We start from the raw sequence: 20,641 nt of genomic DNA, 5'->3' as shown, positions 1-20,641 counted from the left end.
TCCATTCAGTGCTAGCCAAAGCCAACTAACTTTATCTGGTATAGGAGTTAGCGGAATTGCTGTATGCCCTTTGTCAGTGAATAAAAATAGAAATTAGAAAAGACCATTGTATTTTCTCTCTACACTTTATCTTAATTCCTGTTTTATAAAAAAAAAGTTAAGTTTGTCCTGTTCAGAGTAAGGAGGTTTTCTCAGGGCATGTGAAATTTGATTCACATGGTCTGGGGGCTGTTCAGTGAGATAAGCACTGTGAGAAGACTACAGATATCTCCTACCAGCAACCGGCCTGTGGATTCACATTCATTAGAAAAGCACATTCTAGTTTGTAAAGTAAATTACATGATGTAATGAATTTAAAGTATTTTGGAATAAATTAAGAATATTTTTTATATATATAGTTGTCTGAACCTTTCATAGCATGCTCCATGAAAATACTACCCTATCCATGAAAGCATTCATCAAGGGCTTACGTCAAGTAGGTCACACTAAGGCTATTCCAAAAAGGTTAAATGAAGAAAAGATTCACACATCTTTAATGTCCCACAGTTTATTACATTTAACCCTTATATAATAACAGTACATACATACAATGACAAGCCTGTCCCTCCAACATGTGGAAACCTATTCTTCACTCACTAATTCGCAGGTCGAGGAACTGAAATGTCAAGCAGTGAAACATCTGGAAATAATCCTCTTCACTGGTGGCCTTCGTTTGTAAAGCATTTTTTAATGAATTGTTCCAAACCTAATTATACTCAGAATGACATGTTCACTATCTGCCTAAAAGCACTGGACACCTGAAAGGGACATCTCCCTCAATGGCAATTAGCTGGATCACAATAAAACATTTAAATCACCAACAAACTAACATCAAACTTTCACTAAGCAAGATTGTGACAGACATGCATATTTATTTTAGTATTCCAGACAGTATTGGCTCAGAACTGAACCAATGAACAGCTACTCCTTTCACACAGGTCCACTATGATACATAGATCAGCTGGCATCCTATTTTATACCTTTAGAAATAGACTGATTTTTCAGTGGTCTTGATGCAGTTCCAAGACTTGTTTTCTTCCAGTAGTATCACATATTATATAGTTGAATCTCAGATCAAGGGTGAGAATACCTTTTGGCCACATCATAGTCCTAATTATTATATAATTGTGTAAACAGGGCTTTCTTCTAAACTCACCAAGAAAAACCTAGAAATCAAGAAGGCCAAACTCCAGGTGATGTAACCAATTCAGCGTTGCACACTTTTCTACCCGTTCAATGACACCTTTCTAAATAATAAATAGATATGTTTTAAATAGATAGAAATTAGCATAATCAGATACAACAACAAAGACAGTCCAAATTGATAGAATTGTTGGTAAGTAAGCAGCATCACTCACTCCAGGTAGATCCCACAGAAATATGAATGCTTCAACGTTAGTGGACAAGACCTGTCAATAGCACACACTCATCTTAGGAAATAGGTCCCTTGTTTTGAGTCCACCCCACAGTTACTACAGGTTGTAGCTGAATGTTCAAGAGGTTAAGTTAAGGACTGATCTGGGTTCAGGAGAAGAAGCTGCGGAGCTGGAACAAGAAGTGTCCCTCCTTGTTTTTACTTGTCCTGCAGCGGCCGTTCATATAGTCCCAAGCAGAGCGCTTACAGTAGTTGTAGAAATGCTCCTCTGCTTTCTTCAGGGTGAGGTTCAGGTCCAGAGTTCCCTGCAAACTGCACAGAGAGAAACACGGAGCGAAAGACTGATGAGTCCGGCTGTATTGCTTTGTAATGACAAGGCAAATATTTTCAATGATGGACAGACGCAGATACACACACACACACACACACACACACACACACACACACACCTGTTGGTGAACTGGATGAGCTGCACATCATTCTTACACCTCAGCAGGGCATCTCTGTTGTCCAATAATATGGTGGCACAGATGAAGAGTTCAAAGGTGAATTCTGTGTTGACGGCCTGTGCCTCAGACCCTGGTTTATCCTCTGGAACAATCCCAGAGCATTCAATACAACACAAACAAAATCACAAGAAGGACAACATACCATTGTTATAAGCAAATACAGAAGGACCAAAACGGGCTTCTGTAAATTCATATGACCAATTATATGGACATATACACTACATGACCAAAAGTATGTGGACACCTGCTCGCCGAACATCTCATTCCAAAATCAGCACTCGGTGGTCCTGTTCTGTGAGCTTGTGTGGTCTACCACTTCGCGGCTGAGCCGTTGTTGCTCCTAAACATTTCTACTTGACAATATATTGTGTATTTGGAACCATGCTTTGCAGTGTTTATGTACTGTTACACATGTGACATGTCACTGACTCACAAGCCTGGAACTTGAAAGGATGGCCACAGGAGACCACGGTCTCACCTATACTCTGCCTGCGGGCGATCCTCTCCTGGTAGCGGGCGCGGTCCACCTGCTGGGAGATGAGCTCCAGGTGGTCACAGCTCAGGATCTCAAAGAGACGCAGGGCATCACAGTGCTCAAACTCCCTTTGGAAACCCAGTAGCAGCCATCTGGGAGAGGGGACACACATAAATGTAAGTATACACATTTCATGCAAATACACCCCTTTAAATTAGTGGATTCTGCCATTTCAGCCACACCTGTTGCTGACAGGTGTATAAAATCGAGTACAGTCATGCAATCTCCATGGACAAATATTGGCAGTAGAATGGCCCTTACTTAAGAGCTCATTGGACTTTCAACGTGGCACCATCATAGGATGCCACCTTTCCAACAAGTCAGTTCATCAAATTTCTGGCCTGGTCAACTGTAAATGCTGTATTGTGAAGTGGAAACGTCTAACAGCAACAACGGCTCAGCCGCGAAGTGGTAGGCCACACAAGCTAACAGAACGTGACCGCCGAGTGCTGAAGCGCGTAAAAATTGTCTGTCCTCGGTTGCAGCTCTCACTACTGAGTTCCAAACTGCCTCTGAAAGCAATGTCACCACAATACATTTTATTTGAGAGCTTCATGAAATGGGTTTCCATGGCCAAGCAGCTGCACACAAGTCTAAGATCACCATGCGCAATGCCATGCACCGGCTGCCATTGGACTTTGGCGCAGTGCAAACGTGTTCTCTGGAGTGATGAATCACGCTTCACCATCTGGCAGTCTGACGAAAGAATCTGTGTTTGCCGGATGCCAGGAGAACGCTACCTGTCCCAATGCACAGCGCCAACTGTAAAGTTTGGTGGATGAGCCATAATGGTCTAGGCCCCTTAGTTCCAATGAAGGGAAATCTTAACACTCCAGCATACAATGACATCCTAGATGATTTTGTGCTTCTAACTTTGTCGTAACAGTTTGGAGAAGGCCCTTTCCTGTTTTAGCATGACTTTGCCCCCGTGCACAAAGCGAGGTCCATTCAGAAATGGTTTGTCGAGATTGGTGTGGAAGAACTTGACTGTCCTGCACAGAGCCCTGACCTCAACCCCATCGAACACCTTTGGAATACCAACTGCGAGCCAGGCCTAATCGCCCAACATCAGTGCTCGACCTCACTAATGTTCATGTGGCTGAATGGAAGCAAGGCCCCGCAGCAATGTTCCAACATCTAGTCGAAAGCCTTCCCAGAAAAGGTGAGGCTGTTATAGCAGCAAAGAGGGGACCAACTCCATATTAATGAATGTAGAATAAGATGTTCGACTAGCAGGTGTCCACATACACTACATGGTATGTGGAAAAAGTATGTACTGCAAACACATACAAATGCAGTATATGCGTGTGTGTTGTGTACCTGTGACAGAAGGTGAAACTCTCCATGCTATCGGTTATCAGGTGGGTGTGGAGCTGAGGATCTAACTCCTTCAGCAGTGCTGCCTCCAGCTCTGAGTGACAACAATCAAAATGTTAATAACATTACCTTATTATCAAGTCTACAATATTATTACACATGTACAGAGAAGACAGACAAATAAATGTAAAAAAACAATTAAAACTAATAACAAACCTATCTTCCTGTGCAGGCCGTCAGCACGGAAGTCCTTGGAGAACTTCTCCATGTAGTAGGAGAAGCTCCAGTAGGTGTCCACCTCAGAGTCCAGCACCTCCAGGAATCGGCTACAAAGGTCATTCATCCCCTGGGCATAGCTCACCTCTGACCCCCATCACATCAGCATGAAGAAAGTAAGTAAATACAGTTACTTTAGCTTCCTACTAAGAATAAGGGGATAATCTGAACATGCGAATATGCGTGTAAATTTCTCATAAATTATGCATTTACTTCCATGGCAGATAGGGGCGAAAACGTACACACACATTTGTCAAGCTAGGATTGTGTGACATGTTACTCCGCCAACATATATTTCTCCACTAGAGGGCTCTCTAACAAAACGTCCTTTCAGTGGTTGGGTGACAACCGGCTCATGACCAGTATACAGTATTTGCAGCACTAAAACTGAGATAGACAGGATCAAAGATAAACAGAGAGTGAGAAAAGAAAGAAAAAGAGACAGAAGAGAAAGAGACAATAGGAGAGAGAAAGAAAGATTACCTGGGTGAAAAGCAGCATATGTGATGAGAATATCCCTCAACACCAGCAGATTGCCCAAGCCTTCACCCCTGTAAAAGCAAACAAACCAAAATCACTAGGGTTGCAAAGGGAGAAAAGGTTACCGGTACTTTACCAGTACACTACAAGAATATTGGACACTTTCTAGGATTTTAGGTAATTTTCATAACATGTAAAATAAGAGGTTTAAATGTGACAAAGCTGTTAAAAATAATCCTTAATAAAACCCATTCATTTATGAATACAGTTAGTATTTAATATGAGGGTTTCAGCATGGAATGTCCTTTATCTTTTTTATATGCTTTTATTTATTTTACTATGTCAATATGTCTTTGTTGTAAATGTTTTGGGGCCAAACTGGTGGCAGTTGTGAAAAAAGTAAATAGTTGGAAGAGTTGAAGAGGTAATTGCAAACAATGTCATTCTATTTAATATGCTTTTTTTCCCATTGTGTAGGCCATTTTATCCTGAACCATATGGTCTATCGCCTAGAACAGGGTTTCCAGAACTTTCTTTTTTTTTGCAACCCAACCATGTAAAAACAGTGATGTAATCAAAGGCCAATGTTTACTTTTTTTAAATTGGGTCTATGGCAGTCTATTACAAATCAGTTTGACAGTACTTCAATCTAAAGGAAGTATGGTTTGAGGTGACAAATGCATCAGAAATGTATTGGGAAGTGCAGAAGATCATCAGGCAATCATTTCGCATGGTTTTCTGTGTAGAAAAGATCATTGATATTATTTTCCACCCAGTCTGATTTAGAGCCTGGTCTTGTCCACTCTGTTCTAATGAGTCCTGCGCAGCTTGAGGGAAACACAAGACCCATACGTATTTCTTATCTTTCAGTGAAGGGGTCATAATATTTTGTAGCTTAAACCGTAAAAGATGTTGAGACACATTTGTAGGAAGAAAACAAACTGCTCTGTTTATTACAACTGTATCTAGGAGGCTACTGGAGGTTACTTTAAGAACCCCGGTTCTATGAACCAAGCGCAATTATTATTATTTTTTCTTTCAGTCGCAACCCCTAGTTTGGGAAACGCTGCACTAGAAACTAATGGACAATATGGACACACAGATGTAAAGATTAAGAAAAGATCACTATTTTATATGATTTTTTTTTAAAGTTACCATAGATAAAGTAATTTTGGTAATTAACAGTTAATTTGACAAAATCTGATAACTTTGGTAAATTACCAGGAGTTTTGCAACTCTCGTTAAAACAAATAAGATCAAATAGACTCACACAAAAAGACTGATCCTTAAAATGAGCAGCTTCATACTGGCTTTATATGGGTTGTTAGTTTTTTTTTAGCTTGACATTACGTTGTAACAACACAGCCTTCTTATTCTAAAACCAACTGGTAGTCAGTGTGTCACTGCTTACACATGTTGACAGAACAAACACTTAAGGCCCTACTCCAATATGCCCTGTTGAGTTAAGTGTTGAACTGTTTGTAGCTGACAGCCTGCCAGAGGAGTTTAAACAGAAATCCTGTAAAGCTTCCTGCTTCTGTATTGAGCAATGTTCCCTGTAAAGGCATCAGCTTTAGTTCGCCTGGCAGCTAGCCGAGCTCGGCTAACCGAAACCAAACTAATGTGATCACTTACTTCAATAAAAAACCTCCGCTTGAAAAACAAGAAAGAAACGAGAGAAAAAAAAAAGTGGCAAGAGTACTGTTTGTCCATTTTGAGATGCCGTAGCCAAGTTACACTTCCTCAAAAAAGTCAGGATTAATTTAAGGTAACTCAAGAAATCTGTCATTAATTTTGAGGATTTCCAGAAGAGATCTTAATTGTGCAATTTTGTATCTGACTAGAATGTTTGGTGCAGTATTTCTCAAGTGAAAGAAAATGTGCATGAGGACGAGTCATCTCTCATTGAATGACAACAAGCACTTCAGTGAAGAATCCCTACTGGTGAACAATCTCAAACGAAGGGGCGTAGACTCTGGCTACCGACTTACTATTTGATCAACACAAAGTATTGAGAATTCATCTGTGAGAATTTCATTGGCGCTCTGTCTCTGTACAGAGACTGAAGTTGATAATGAACTAAAGTCACTCACGAGTAGTAGGGTAGGTCTCGGTCTGTCCGAGGCACATCCTTGTCGATGATTCGGATGGCCTCTTGGAGCTCCTCCAGATCAAAGGTCACCCGCTCAAACAACACCTAGGTTCAGGGGTCAGAGAAACAAAGATATTAGTGGTCAGATGGACTATGTCATCATCTCAGACTTCAGTCTAACATACTGTAGACTGTAAAGGTATGTAACAAGACATGTCAATCTCAGAGTGTGACCAGCTGTTAAGAGATTGTAAAATATAATAATATATATAATATTCAGTAATAAAATGACAGAGTGGATTATATTGACATGTCCATGACTAAAGCACACAGTTTGTAGCCTAACACCCATATCCTGGTGCAATATAAACTGACAACATTTCAAACAACCCCAAGCTAAATTACCTTAGTACATTTTCAACGCATAGCACTTCTGCTGAACATATTAACTATGAATAGGTGAATGGTCAATAGGGAAGGTGTATGGTAATTTTGATCTCTTACACTCAAACATGTAAAGAGGGAGAAGCAGTTAAACCATGTACATTTCAGGGGGTTCTGTGTGTACTTTCTGAGGCTGGTGGTTTACCTGGGCCTGTAGCTCCAGAAAGGACAGCCTCTCCTTGACCTCGTCACTCTGGTTCTGAGTCTGCAGCTGGACCCTGTCCTGCCTCACATCGAAGTACCGCACCGCTGCCACCAACTCAGCTAGAAACACACACAGGGAGGGAGGAAGAGAATGGGAGGCAGGTGAGCGAGAGTGAAGGAAGTAACTTTACAGGAGGAAACCAGGGAGAATTTACAAAATTGGTTGAGCTCATAGATTCCAGCATAAAGTTGATGAGTCTAGAATAAGGTGCTGACAACAATAGATAGCAAGAGAGAGAGAGAAAGAGAGAGGAGTATAAGTTGATCTACATCCGGGCCCTACCATCGGTGCCATTTATACGCAGTCGGATGGCGGCAGGAAAAAGCTGCTGCCACTTCCTCTTCATGGAGTGGTAGCGGACGTTGAGCTGCTCCTGCAGTAGGGGGCGCTCCAGAGACGTGGAGCTGCAGGGGTACATCCCAAACAGGAAACGCCACACCTGGCCACGCCCCGAAGGGGACATACCACCTTGACACATACAGCACAGGTTGAGTCCAGATACTTTACAATGGCTTCTTTCCTCCTGTGTAATCCATTTCCTCAACCTCACTGATGGGAAACAACTGGACAGGTGAGAGATGCAAAGACATGTCCACTTGGTGTTCTGGACTGGTAGGTCTCTAGCTTTTCAGCAGAGTCGACTCAGATTATAATGTTGAGACAAGGACTTCTGCATAATTTTACAGGAGTGTGAAGACTAGACTAGAACTAAAATTTAAAAGATAAGCTATTGGATCAATTGGTCTCTGACTAGATTTTTTTTATTTAGCTCGGCAAGTCAGTTAAGAAAGAATTCTTATTTATAATGACGGCCTACACTGGCCAAACCCTAACGACGCTGGGCCAATTGTGTGCCGCCCTATGGGACTCCCAAACACGTCCGGTTGTGATACAGCCTGTAATCGAACCAGGGTCTGTAGTGATGCCTCTAGCACTGAGATGTGCAGCGGTCTAAGACACTACAACTCGGGTGATAAAGTGGCTAATATATTCCTTCTAGCTAATTAATCCCTAAACAAACTAGGCTTCTCAAGGAATGACTGGTTTATAATGGTTAGTGTGCAAAACAAGCATTGATCCCCAGCCTGGAGACCTTTAGCTCCCTTCGTAGAACTCTGACAGGGATCATTATATAATGTTTTTTGCACCATAGTCATTTCAGCTAATGATATCGCACCAGAGAAGAGAAGGAATGTGCATCAATGAAAGAGGGGGGGGGGGGGGTCCATGTTCCTGATTAAGTTTTTTGATAAACACACAGTCACAGTAGTAATGCCTCTGTAGCAGTGTACCATGTACCTAGCTCACAGAACTCTACCTTGGGTGCATTGGAAAACTCATGACTCTCTCTGAGCTTTTCAGCATGACGAAGCCCTAGGGGTTCAGAGTCAGAGAGGGTTCAGTGTTTACAGTCAACACTATGCACTCCGATTCCTACATCTTGGTCATATACTGTAGCTGTCCCCTAACCACTGATACATGGTCAGATATTTTGTCATCCCTAAATGGGTAAGATTATGATTGGTAGTTGATAATCTGATCCTAGATTTTAGGGCCCATTTTCACCTTGAGCTTGAAAACATGTGAGTGGAGGCCCTGAGTGTACCGGTGACTGCAACTTACTTATGGAGCATTGATGCAGATAGAAGCAATTAAGTATACAGTCCCCAGCTATTCACCCATTCATACACTCCCCTCTTGTTTTCCCTCGGGAGCTGATGTGTGTGGACTGTTGATATCATACCCACAAACCATGACTGATGGATTTCATGTGAATCATGATTTTTCCTCCCTCTGAAAATAATCTGTCAGATCACACCAAAGGTCTTGACTGGTAACTGTAAAACCAAACCATTGTCGGTTTCTAAAAGTCTTTGCTTGAGGGGTCTCAGTGAGGTTTGATTACATGGCTTTCTGGAGAACAGTTGAACTGTAGTGCAGTCAGCTAGCTCCTCAGGCAAACATCACTTGACTTCCTCTTGACTTGTAGATATTGATAGAGCAATATCTGGGAAACAATTTAACTTTACTTCATTTAAACTGTGATAGGCTCCAGTTTACTGGCCCACAATGTTTGAATATTAAATCACTTTCAATCAATTAATGCTGAATTATGAATTGGCAGTGATTCATGCCCATCAATTTCTCTTTAGGATATCGTATCCCATCCTTACCATTCTTGAAAATGTGCATCCGCAGCCTGGACTCGTCCACTCTCCCCTCTGCGTCCATAACGCCAGGTAATTCGAGTGGTGTCGTGGGTAGTGCAGGTGCGTTTACCAGTGATACTATCTGTTGGTTCCCAGACTCCGCCGTGACATTATTGACTGGTGAACTTATTTTAGTTGTCCCATGCTTTCCCTTTGTTTTAAGGAGAGTCCCATGTACTCCGTGTTCTTTGGCGGTACTTTCATGACCTGGAATATCGAGTGCAGGTGAGTGCGGTAGCCCGTTCTCCTGTCGAGTGTCCATGATGTATATTCTCACTAATGACACGAAGTGTAAAACACAAACATCCCTCCTCGTGAAAACGGTGTGCCCGCTAAATTTGTTTGTTGTAAAAAATAAAAAATCGTTTTACCTTCCTTTCAATTTTATGTTTATGATGCGCTGCGCTCCGATTTTAAATGGAATATCCCTCAATACACAGGAGTTAGGGCATTTCCCAGTTCAGGCAGGAATCCATGTTGTGTGAGACTGTTATTCTCTGCCCACTTTAAACCTCACGACCAAAGTTCTTCCTGTGAGCCAGTCATATGACTGAACCTTACTGTTTTGTGTGTGGCCTACATTCGGGTTTTTATGTCGGGTTGAACGCAATTCTTAGGCTACAGAAGCATTTTAACACCACCTAGGGGTTTTTACAAGACAACTATTCATACTGTATAAGGCTAGGCTACACATGGTCAGTCTGGCATAAGCGTTTGAAAGTGAAACGCCTTCATTCATATTCGTGGCTTCTTATGATGGACAAGGTTTACAGCTAACTAGTCTAAACTGCTCTTTTATCATGCTACACCCAAACCTAACTCTTCACATTTCCTCCCACACTATGATTAAAAAAAAAAAATAAATATATATATATATATATATATATATATATATATATATATATATATATATATATATATATATTTATCCGTTATTTTACCAGGTAAATTGACTGAGAACACGTTCTCATTTGCAGCAATGACCTGGGGAATAGTTACAGGGGAGAGGAGGGGGATGAATGAGCCAATTGTAAACTGGGGATTATTAGGTGACCGTGGTGGTTTGAGGGCCAGATTGTGAATTTAGCCAGGACACCGGGGTTAACAATAAGTGCCATGGGATCTTTCATGACCTCAGAGTCAGGACACCCGTTTAACGTCCCCAATCACTGCCCTGGGGCATTGGGATATTTTTTTAGACCAGAGGAAAGAGTGCCTCCTACTTGCCCTGGACTCCCATCCAGGAACTGACCAGGACCAACCCTGCTTAGCTTCAGAAGCAAGCCAGCAGTGGTATGCAGGGTGGTATGCTAAATGGAAGTGGTCTGTTGAATGGAAGTGGTCTGTGAAATGCAGATTCAGTGCAATACTAAAAGTACAAACTAATGACCATACAATATGTTGGGCCTTTTTCCATTAATGAATTGAATAAGTACTTAACATTTTTTAAATTGAACCTTTATTAAATCCTCCAAATGAAATCTTTAAGAACTGATTGTGAGGCTTCCAAGCACTATGATGACCAACAGCTTCACTGCCAGAAAAGCATAAAAAGAAAAGTTGCATCTCTGAAGTATTCTCTTCTGCACCTTAAAAAAACAAAATAATTTTGAAAACATTAACTACAAAGGGAAGGACAACGTCATCTGTATGATAACGTGATACATTTTTTAGCAATACTATAGTAAGGGAATAAATGTGATATTTTTTGGCCTATGTTAATATATGTGAAAAATGTTGTTGTGTTACCTGGGATAACTGAGGTAAATATTAACCCATAAGGTGTGTGTAGCCTCACTGAGGAGGAGTCTTGTCCCATTGCCATGGTACTGCTTGTCCTTTTCCATTGACGCAGCACTGCAGAGTGCAGAAGTAGTAGCCTATGTCATTCAGCTCTAACCAGGTCACCAGGATGCTTGTATCTGTTGTGTTCAGGTTGTAGGTTTTCTGAAACATCCCCTTGAATCGGGGAAAGTCACCCATCTCCCTCCACACCTTCCTCTGGCCATGTGTGGCCGTGTTGATGTACCACTCTGCCCTGCAGCCAGTGATCAGCTCCCCGCTGTCCGACAGGACACGGCATCCCATGGGCCAGTTTGACAGTCACCACAGGGTCCTGGTCCACCCATACACGACAGAAAGCTTGATGAGGGACTGGACAACAAAATAGACAAATACTTGTGACAAATATTCAAGAGGATGTCAAGAGGATGACTTTCTTTGCCATCAAGACAAAAGAGTGAAACTTGAAGCACCTGTCTCTCCTATAGTCAACATTTGGGGTTTGTGTCTGTGAACTGCACAAAACTAAATTAAAACCCAAACAAGATAATCATTACCTTTGAGAAGGATGATCACAATTAGGACAATGTGAAAGGCAGTCATTCTTTATGTCAACAAGAAGAGACAAATAATTAGCATGTTGTATGATACTAAAAGTTTCATCCAGATAAGAAATTCAGAGAAGAAATGTACTAAATTTGTCATTAAAGTCTTACCTTATGCCCCCAAATAGTACTGCAAAACAATTACAATACAATAACCAACTTTACTTCCTTAAGTTAATTTCCTGATGCTCTCCCTACACTCTGAGGTTTAAAAAATATATGGATATGAGTCAAACCCACTGTGGTTTCCAATGTAGGTTTGTGTGAGCAAATGTCAGTTGGATGTGGATATCAGAAATACTTAATGTGTATGTTTAAATCATTGACCTTGCAAAGGCCAAAACAATATAAAAGTGGTTTTGTTTTCCTACTTTAAAAGTTCCAGAGAGGGGTGAGCGAAAGAAAGAGGGGTGTGAGCGATAAAGAGTTGAGAGAAAGACAGAGGTGTGAGGGATAAAGAGTTGAGAGAAAGACAGAGAGGTGTGAGGGATAAAGAGTTGAGAGAAAGACAGAGAGGTGTGAGGGATAAAGAGTTGAGAGAGACAGAGAGGTGTGAGGGATAAAGAGTTGAGAGAAAGACAGAGAGGTGTGAGGGATAAAGAGTTGAGAGAGACAGAGAGGTGTGAGGGATAAAGAGTTGAGAGAAAGACAGAGAGGTGTGAGGGATAAAGAGTTGAGAGAAAGACAGAGAGGTGTGAGGGATAAAGAGTTGAGAGAAAGACAGAGAGGTGTGAGGGATAAAGAGTTGAGAGAAAGACAGAGGTGTGAGGGATAGAGAGATCGAGACAGGGATGAGAGAAAGGCAGAGAGATTATATGAGATAATATTTTTCTGCGTTCCTGATCATGCGTCAGTTACATTCATACTCACTACCCCACAATCCCCACCCCGTGGTAGCCCCTCTCTAGTAGAACACCATGTACCTAGCTAACAGAGCTCTACCTTGTGTGCAATGGAAGCCTGATGACTCCTTTTCAGCATGACAGAATCTCTTCAGCAACCACAGGTTAGAGATGATTGTGTTTACAGTTCAACACTGTATACCCTGTGTCATATCTCTCTTTCTCATATCTCCCTTACTGATAGAGAGAGAAAGACTCCTCAGCACATTTGGTTCCTTAAAAGTTGTGGGAATGTACATTTTTAGTTACCCATTGGTTCTGGGAACGAAGCCATACGTTTCCTGACTGGTAAAACGTTGTTTTTTAAACATTCTGTTAACGGAAGCGAAAATGTAGCCTGTTCTGGGAATGTTCATTTTTAGGGTACAGGGAGGTTCTGAGAATGTTTCATTTTGGAACCCTGAAAGTTTTCCTGGGAGGTTTTATTAACATTTTGAGAACAAAAATGATAGGCTATTTGAAGGTAATTAAATAACATTCTGAGAACATGTTTCAATAACACTGTTGGCCTAGTGTGGGTTAACTGTTTTGAACACATGGAAATGAATTTGTTTAGGCATTTTTATTGTTATAGCAAGGCATCGGTGAGATTCAAACCTATGATCTTCTGTTTCCTATTCATGGAATTAGTCCACTGCGCCACCAGGATGTACAAACAGGCCCAATTTCAAAGGGAACAAGCGCTCATTAAGATTAGGTGTCAATAGAAAGAGTTTTGTTGACGTTGAGGACGGAATGTTTTTAAATTTAAAAGATGTATTGTGGTTTTTATGTAAAGTTTTCTTAATGTTCTGAGAACATGACTTTAAATAGAACCATGAGGAAAACCTGCAGAAAACATTATGTTGAAGTACTGAAATTCCCACAGAAGAACGTTGTTTCTTAACATTCTCTGAAAGTTCTGAGAACTTGAGTTTAATAGAACCGTGAGGAAACCTGTAGAAACCGAAATGAAATTCCCACCTAAGAAACATACGGTTCTCAAAACGTAATGTGCCATCTGTGTATCCTGCACCGTTCCCAGAATGTTGTGTTCAAAATAACCATAGGACAACCACACTCTCACCAAGCTCTAAGAAACATATGATTCTCAGAATGTTATGTGCTAGCTGTTTCTCAAGTAATTAGCCAGCAGTCACCTTCAGTTTACACTTTTACACAAAACTTCCTGTAATTCCTTTTTTTTCAATCACCATCATTGTTAAGTAACAGGAAATATACATGCAATACTTTTGACACCACTCTCGTTATAACTTCTTGTCACTCATTTTATTGGAACCAGTTGGCTTTTAAAATGTGTGCCGGTGCCATGGTCACTGCTGGTGTTTTCCTTGGACCTGTTGCCTCCTGTTTGGGCACCTCTTTTCACAACACAGTGAGTATCCTCCGTAGATTTGGGGTTTTATTTTGTTGTTGCTGAACCAACATTATTTCCCAGTGCTTTACAGTCTGTGCTATGCTTGTTGGTCAGTGGTAATGTTGTATTTGGTTGACACAATTATGATGGGAGCGCCATCTGACACCAGGCATCTTTAACACAACATGTAAACGATATTAGGAATCTGGTGTGTCATCAGTTAGAATTAACTTTCAAATCTCTCTGTTGGACCAGATGAGCCCATTGATATGGATTGAGATGATGCTCATTTTGTCTCAGGCCTCTAGCACTAGTGGTATGTGATTCATTTTTATGTCAATATGCACTCAGTGGTTTTTTTATGCTATGTCTAAACAACACGAACTGAATAATCCTAATACTTTTGTTGTTAATTCAAACACAGGTGTGGATTGGAAAGCTGATTACCCGAAGGTTGTTTTTACCAATAAGGGAGATGATGTGACCATTCCATGCAATTTTACCTCTCCCCCGTCCCCATCTAAAGAGCCTATCCAGGCCTACTGGAAACACCTGGGAAATACTAAACTTAACATCAATGACAATGACAATAATGAATTCCTCTATCACCCCAACAACACATTTGTCATCAAGAGTTTTCAGAACAGGACCAACATGACAGGAAATGTCACTAAGGGAAACTGCTCCCTGAACATCAAGAGAATTGACGAAGGCGACATGGGGCCTGACTACTTGAGAATTGCCACTGGAGCCAACAACTTCAGTTTTATTACTGAACTTGTCCACATTATGGGGCGGCAGGGTAGCCTAGTGGTTAGAGCGTTGGACTAGTGACCGGAAGGTTGAGCTGACAAGGTACAAATCTGTTGTTCTGCCCCTGAACAGTCAGTTAACCCACTGTTCCTAGGCCGTCATTGAAAATAAGAATTTGTTCTTAACTGACTTGCCTGGTTAAATAAAGGTAAAATAAAAATAAATTAATGTATCTGTTAAACAGTAGAGGATGCAATGTAAAGTGCTTTTGTTCAGTGAAATGTGTCATTAATTTGATATGGAGGAAACTAATCCCTACTGTATTTTTTTCCATTCAGGAACCTCCGGGACTATTTCAATCATACCAATGGACAAGTCAAACACAGATGAACTATTCAGCTTAGAATTTTCACGTATACACAGAATTTTAACTGTTTGTCTACACCACAGGAGGTTGGTGGCACCTTCATTGGGGAGGACAGGCTCGTGGTAATGACTGAAGCAGAATTAATGGAATGATATCAAATACATAACATTTAAATCAAATCAAATTTATTTATATAGCCCTTCGTACATCAGCGGATATCTCAAAGTGCTGTACAGAAACCCAGCCTAAAACCCCAAACAGCAAACAATGCAGGTGTAGAAGCCCGGTGGCTAGGAAAAACTCCCTAGAAAGGCCAAAACCTAGGAAGAAACCTAGAGAGAAACCAGGCTATGAGGGGTGGCCAGTCCTCTTCTGGCTGTGCCGGGTGGAGATTATAACAAAACATGGCCAAGATGTTCAAATGTTCATAAATAACCAGCATGGTCAAATAATAATAATCACAGTAGTTTTCGAGGATGCAGCAAGTCAGCACCTCCAGGAGTAAATGTCAGTTGGCTTTTCATAGCCGATCATTAAGAGTATCTCTACCACTCCTGCTGTCTCTAGAGAGTTGAAAACAGCAGGTCTGGGACATATAGCACATCCGGTGAACAGGTTAGGATTCCATAGCCGCAGGCAGAACAGTTGAAACTGGAGCAGCAGCATGGCCAGGTGGACTTGGGACAGTAAGGAGTCATCATGCCAGGTAGTCCTGAGGCATGGTCCTAGGGCTCAGGTCCTCCGAGAGAGAGAAAGAAGAGAGAATTAGAGAGAGCATACTTAAATTCACACAGGACACTGGATAAGACAGGAGAAGTACTCCAGATATAACAAACTGACCCTAGCCCCCCGACACATAAACTACTGCAGCATAAATACTGGAGGCTGAGACAGGAGGGGTCAGGAGACACTGTGGTCCCATCCGATGATACCCCCGGACAGGGCCAAACACGAAGATACATCCAACACATGGTTTCCATTTGTTTGATGCCATTCCATTTACTCCATTCCAGCCATTATAATGAACCGACCTCCACTCAGCAGCCTCCACTGATCTACATGCATTACTCCATATTGAGAAAGAGAAAACATATTTTTTGAAATGTATGTAAAGTTATTGAAAATGAAATACAGAAATATCTTTATATATTCACACGCCTGAGTCAATACATGTTAGAATCAGCTTTGGCAGTGATTACAGCTGTGAGTCTTCCTGGGTAAGAGCTTTGCATGCTTGCATTGTACAATATTTGTAGATAATATTTTTTTTCATTCTTCAAGCTCAGTCCAGCTAGTTGTTGATCCTTGCTAGACAGACATTTTCAAGTCTTGCCATAGATTTTCAAGCCGACAAAACTTTAACTAGGCAACACAGGAACATTCAATGTTGTCATGGTAAGCAACTCCAGAGTATATTTTGCCTTGTGTTTTAGGTTATTGTCCTGCTGAAAGGTGAATTTGTCTTCCCGTGTCTGGTGGAAAGCAGACTGAACCAGGTTTTCTTCTAGGATTTTGCCTGCGCTTATCTCTATTCTGTTTATTTTTATCAACAAAAAAAACTCCCTAGTCCTTTCCGATGACAAGCATACCCATAACATGATGCAGGCAACACATTTCAGCTTTTCCATCTTTATTAATTTGCAAACATTTCTAAAAACATAATTCCACTTTGACATTATTGTGTATAGGCCAGTGACACAAAATCTCAATTTAATCAATAAAAAATTCAGACTGAAACACAACAAAATGTGGAAAAAGTCAAGGGGTGGGAATACTTTCTGAAGGCACTGTATCCATTTCAAATCAAATATTTTGAGAGAGGGTCTCTTGATTTTGCATTGGGAGGCAGGTTGTCTAGCAGTTAAGAGTGTTGGGCTGGTAACCAAAAGGTTGGTAGTTTGAATCCTTGAGCTGTGAAATATCTGTTGATGTGCCCTTGAGCAAGGCACTTAACCATAGTTGCTCTGGATAAAAGTGTTGACTAAAATGTAAAAAAAATATTAATTCAAATGAGTAATGGAATGAATAAATATTCCTCAGTCCTAATCAGAATGTTTTTCACAGTGTGTGAGGAAGCGCCATCCACGACCATATATATTGCCACCACGGTCCCAGTGGTTGCAGTTCTACTGGTTGCTGTATTGGGGATTGTTTGGTTCTTCAAGTACAGGAAAAGGTGGGTCTGGTTGATGGGTGTCCCCAGAGGAAAGCTCTCAAGTTTGACTGACATTGATCAATTTCTATAGCAACATGATGTCCTCTGCCTTCTATTAGTCATTGCAGATACATTTTACTCACATTCGCTAAAATAACAACTGATTTGATTTTCTAGGTCCAGGTGTGTCACTATGCAAGTGTCTGGATATTATGCTAATTTCACCATGACTCCAATGGCCAAACCTGAAAGGTATGCTTAAAACTATAAAACATCCTTCAGGAAATTGCTAGTTGGACATATTTCAGTTTTACTTCTGAATGTTACTCTAAAATATGTTCTTTGATTTGACCTACAGTGTCAGTGAGATACTTGTCTTCCCCTATCTCCACAGAGTCAAAACTACAAAGAAAGATGAGACCCAAGTTCCTCCTCCAAGGGTCATCGATGAGCCCGTCTATGGCAACGTCCAGGTACATTACAGCACCCTGAGCAGATCTGTTTTAAACTGACAGTACTCTTTATAAAGATAGTACATGTAGACTGTTGATAAGTCATCAGCTTTGGACCTAATGTTCTTTACCCACTGGGCACACACTGGTTGACCCAATGTTGTTTCCTCGTCATTGAAATGACATGACAAAAAGCAACGTGAAATAGATTTTGAGTTGACGTCTGTGGCCAGTGGGTACTATATATGTTTAGCATGTTGTCCATTTAGTGTTGTGCTCATAGCTTCTTGATAGACCTTTCCCTACCTTCCCTGCCTGATTTCTCCATTTCTCTTTACAGGATCCAAACGATCCGATGGACAGTATGGATCAAATGGACAGTGTATATGCAAATGTGGATCTCAGATTTCGTCACTGCTTAATAATACTTGTTGAGTGTGTGCTCGCGTGTGTTTTTATCTTGATTGTTTTCTTGTCAAAAGGCAGTTTACAGTGTCAGCCTTCATTTCTCACATCCTGTTTGACTTTCACTTGGTTAGACAATATTATGTGCAGCTTGTTTGTTAAATGTAAAATACATAGTTCAGTATGTAACTATTTTTGAAAGGACTGGCTTTCAAATAAACATACTTACTGAGATGATATGCTACCGGTTGTTTGATTCAATATCAAAACAATTCACACAAAAACAGCTCTTGCAGTCCTATATTGATAAGCATTCACAACTAAACATAATGTTTGTGCTGAGTTGGACAGAAACATAATGTCAAAAAACTATGTTTTTTGACAAAGGCTTTCTGGGTAGTCATGAGTGAATGAAGTCATACACATGAGATTCACGTGTCAAAGTGAATAAAGTGTTTAAGTTTTGAATGGTTGAGTCTTAAGTTTTCTATGTTGCATATGTGAACAAATAGTATCTGATAAGAAACTTTGCAGACAATAACTGCCATTGATGTTTTTTTTAGGCCTTGATATATAGGCCTTGATTTTGGTACTCAAATGCAACATCTCAGGGTAAGAGTGGATGAATCTCTGGCATATTACTGGACATGAACTAAGAAAACACAGAAAAGGTACTTCTGCATTCTTATTTTTTCAGTTCAAACTCATACATTGTATTCTGTGTTTGACGAATGAGAGCTGTTCCAATTGCCTTGGTTTTAGGATTATATCTCTACGACATGTTTTAACACATTTCCTCTCTTTTCTTCCACAGTCACCTGTGATGGAGCTCAAACTGCTGTTTCATGTTTTGCTGTTATATGTTACCTCCTTAGTTTCCTGATAATATTACAGCAGTCATGTCTGTGCAAGCTGACTATGTACACTAGGAAGGATATCGTTTAACTCATGATTGACTTGAGCCCAATGACTTCTCCAGTGATCCATGGGGTCGAGTCTCAGGTCAGCAGATGTCCCAGGGGGTCAACAGACATTTCAGGTGTACTTATACATTCAGGTACCCTCCCACATGGACACACATCACAGATTATAGAGGCACCTGTTATACCCTCTCCTGGTGGGGGAAGGTCAACAAATATCTAGAACCTACAGGAGAACACCAGATGGCCCCAGAGTTTGCACCCAGATCCTGGGAGACCTGAGCAAGGGAAACTGCATCCTGAGGATCGATAATGTTCAGCACGATGACGTTGGACCGTTCTGTTTCAGGACTGACATGCCAGAGTACAACCAGTTCTCCTTTGTTAGTAACATGGTTTGTATCAATGTGAAAGCTGGGTAGGCCTATGTTTATTTGGTTGAGGATTTTTTTGTCTATCTGTATCCTGTTGAATTGTTAAACGTGGCTTGTTAAATGTGCCTTTCAAAAGGCCATATATCAGTCTTTGACTAATTGTTCAATTGATGCTTTTCTTCTGCGTCAGGCTGTCCAGTCCCCTCTTTGTCAGTGAGGGAGGAGGTGAAGGAGGGGGAGGTGGTATCTGCCTCCTGCTCTGTGTCTCACTCCTGCCCATCTGATCCCCCTCTCCTCACCTGGAGCCACTCTGGAACACCCAGCATCCAATCACAGCAGCATACCAAGGGCCATTGGGAGGTAACATCATCCATGACCTTTACCCGCACCATCACTGATAATAAACCAACCTCTGGACAGTGAACAGCTCAAGACTCTCAATGTCAAATGACACTCTATGTCAAAGTCCTGTATAGTATAAATGAGAGTGGTGATATTTCCTGACAATGTTGTTCCAAACCAAGTGGTGTGGCAGCTGCTGGGCTGAACAAACAAACTCATGATTCTTGCATTGTGGGAAAGAATGACCCAGTCAGTGGCTCATCTGCATTGTCAGTGGCGATTTTAACATGTAAATCTTGGTGGGGCAAACAAAACATAAAACAATTGGAATGCATGCCAGCAAAGCCACTACAGTATACAACACAAAAACAATAAACAATAGATGAATTGCACTATAACTGTGCCAAACTGTGCCCACAAACTGTTAGGGCCTACATAAAGCTGTCCCAAAAGCAGAGTCACAAAAGCGGTCCCAAAACCTTACCACTGCTACACCTTGCTAACAGCATAGCCTTGTCTGGTAGCAAAACAGTTAATTCAGCCTTATTTACTGCCTTCAAAAAAAACAAAGCTGATATGGCTGACTTGCTTAAACAAATGTGCTCTCTGACTGACTATTGAGATGTACAAACTATGGCATAAGGGGACGACAAGCGGAAAATAGGCAATCCATAATTTCAATTAAGACATTAATGAGCGAGCAAGGACAGACAGTCAAAATAACTATTTGTTCAGCACTTTTGAA

The 20,641-nt window shown here is 41.0% G+C and overlaps 1 protein-coding gene and 1 long non-coding RNA gene across 3 annotated transcripts; one reads left to right on the top strand and one right to left on the bottom strand.

Moving 5' to 3' along the window:
* Positions 1-531: 531 nt before the first annotated feature.
* si:dkey-238d18.4 (uncharacterized) lies at positions 532-10,048 on the bottom strand. Its single transcript, XM_064947866.1, has 10 exons — positions 9,447-10,048; positions 7,555-7,740; positions 7,213-7,331; positions 6,625-6,728; positions 4,535-4,602; positions 3,992-4,138; positions 3,779-3,869; positions 2,402-2,550; positions 1,864-2,005; positions 532-1,726 (listed from the first exon to the last, which is right to left on the bottom strand). Exons 1-10 carry the CDS (start codon positions 9,742-9,744, stop codon positions 1,564-1,566), a joined length of 1,467 nt encoding a protein of 488 aa, XP_064803938.1. The 5' UTR covers positions 9,745-10,048; the 3' UTR covers positions 532-1,563.
* Positions 10,049-14,059: 4,011 nt separating this feature from the next.
* On the top strand, positions 14,060-18,675 carry LOC135522016 (uncharacterized). Of its 2 annotated transcripts, XR_010452634.1 has the most exons (8): positions 14,060-14,146; positions 14,384-14,444; positions 14,553-14,983; positions 15,220-16,744; positions 17,313-17,424; positions 17,581-17,655; positions 17,798-17,876; positions 18,196-18,675. It is a non-coding gene; the product is annotated as an uncharacterized LOC135522016 (long non-coding RNA). The 2 variants fall into 2 exon arrangements; XR_010452633.1 differs by having other exon boundaries at positions 15,220-17,424.
* Positions 18,676-20,641: the final 1,966 nt, after the last annotated feature.

Source organism: Oncorhynchus masou, chromosome 30 (genome assembly GCF_036934945.1).
Source record: "Oncorhynchus masou masou isolate Uvic2021 chromosome 30, UVic_Omas_1.1, whole genome shotgun sequence".
Taxonomy (NCBI): Eukaryota; Metazoa; Chordata; class Actinopteri; order Salmoniformes; family Salmonidae; genus Oncorhynchus; species Oncorhynchus masou.
The sequence above is the reverse complement of the archived record's forward strand: the minus strand, read 5'-3'. Positions and strand labels throughout refer to the sequence as shown.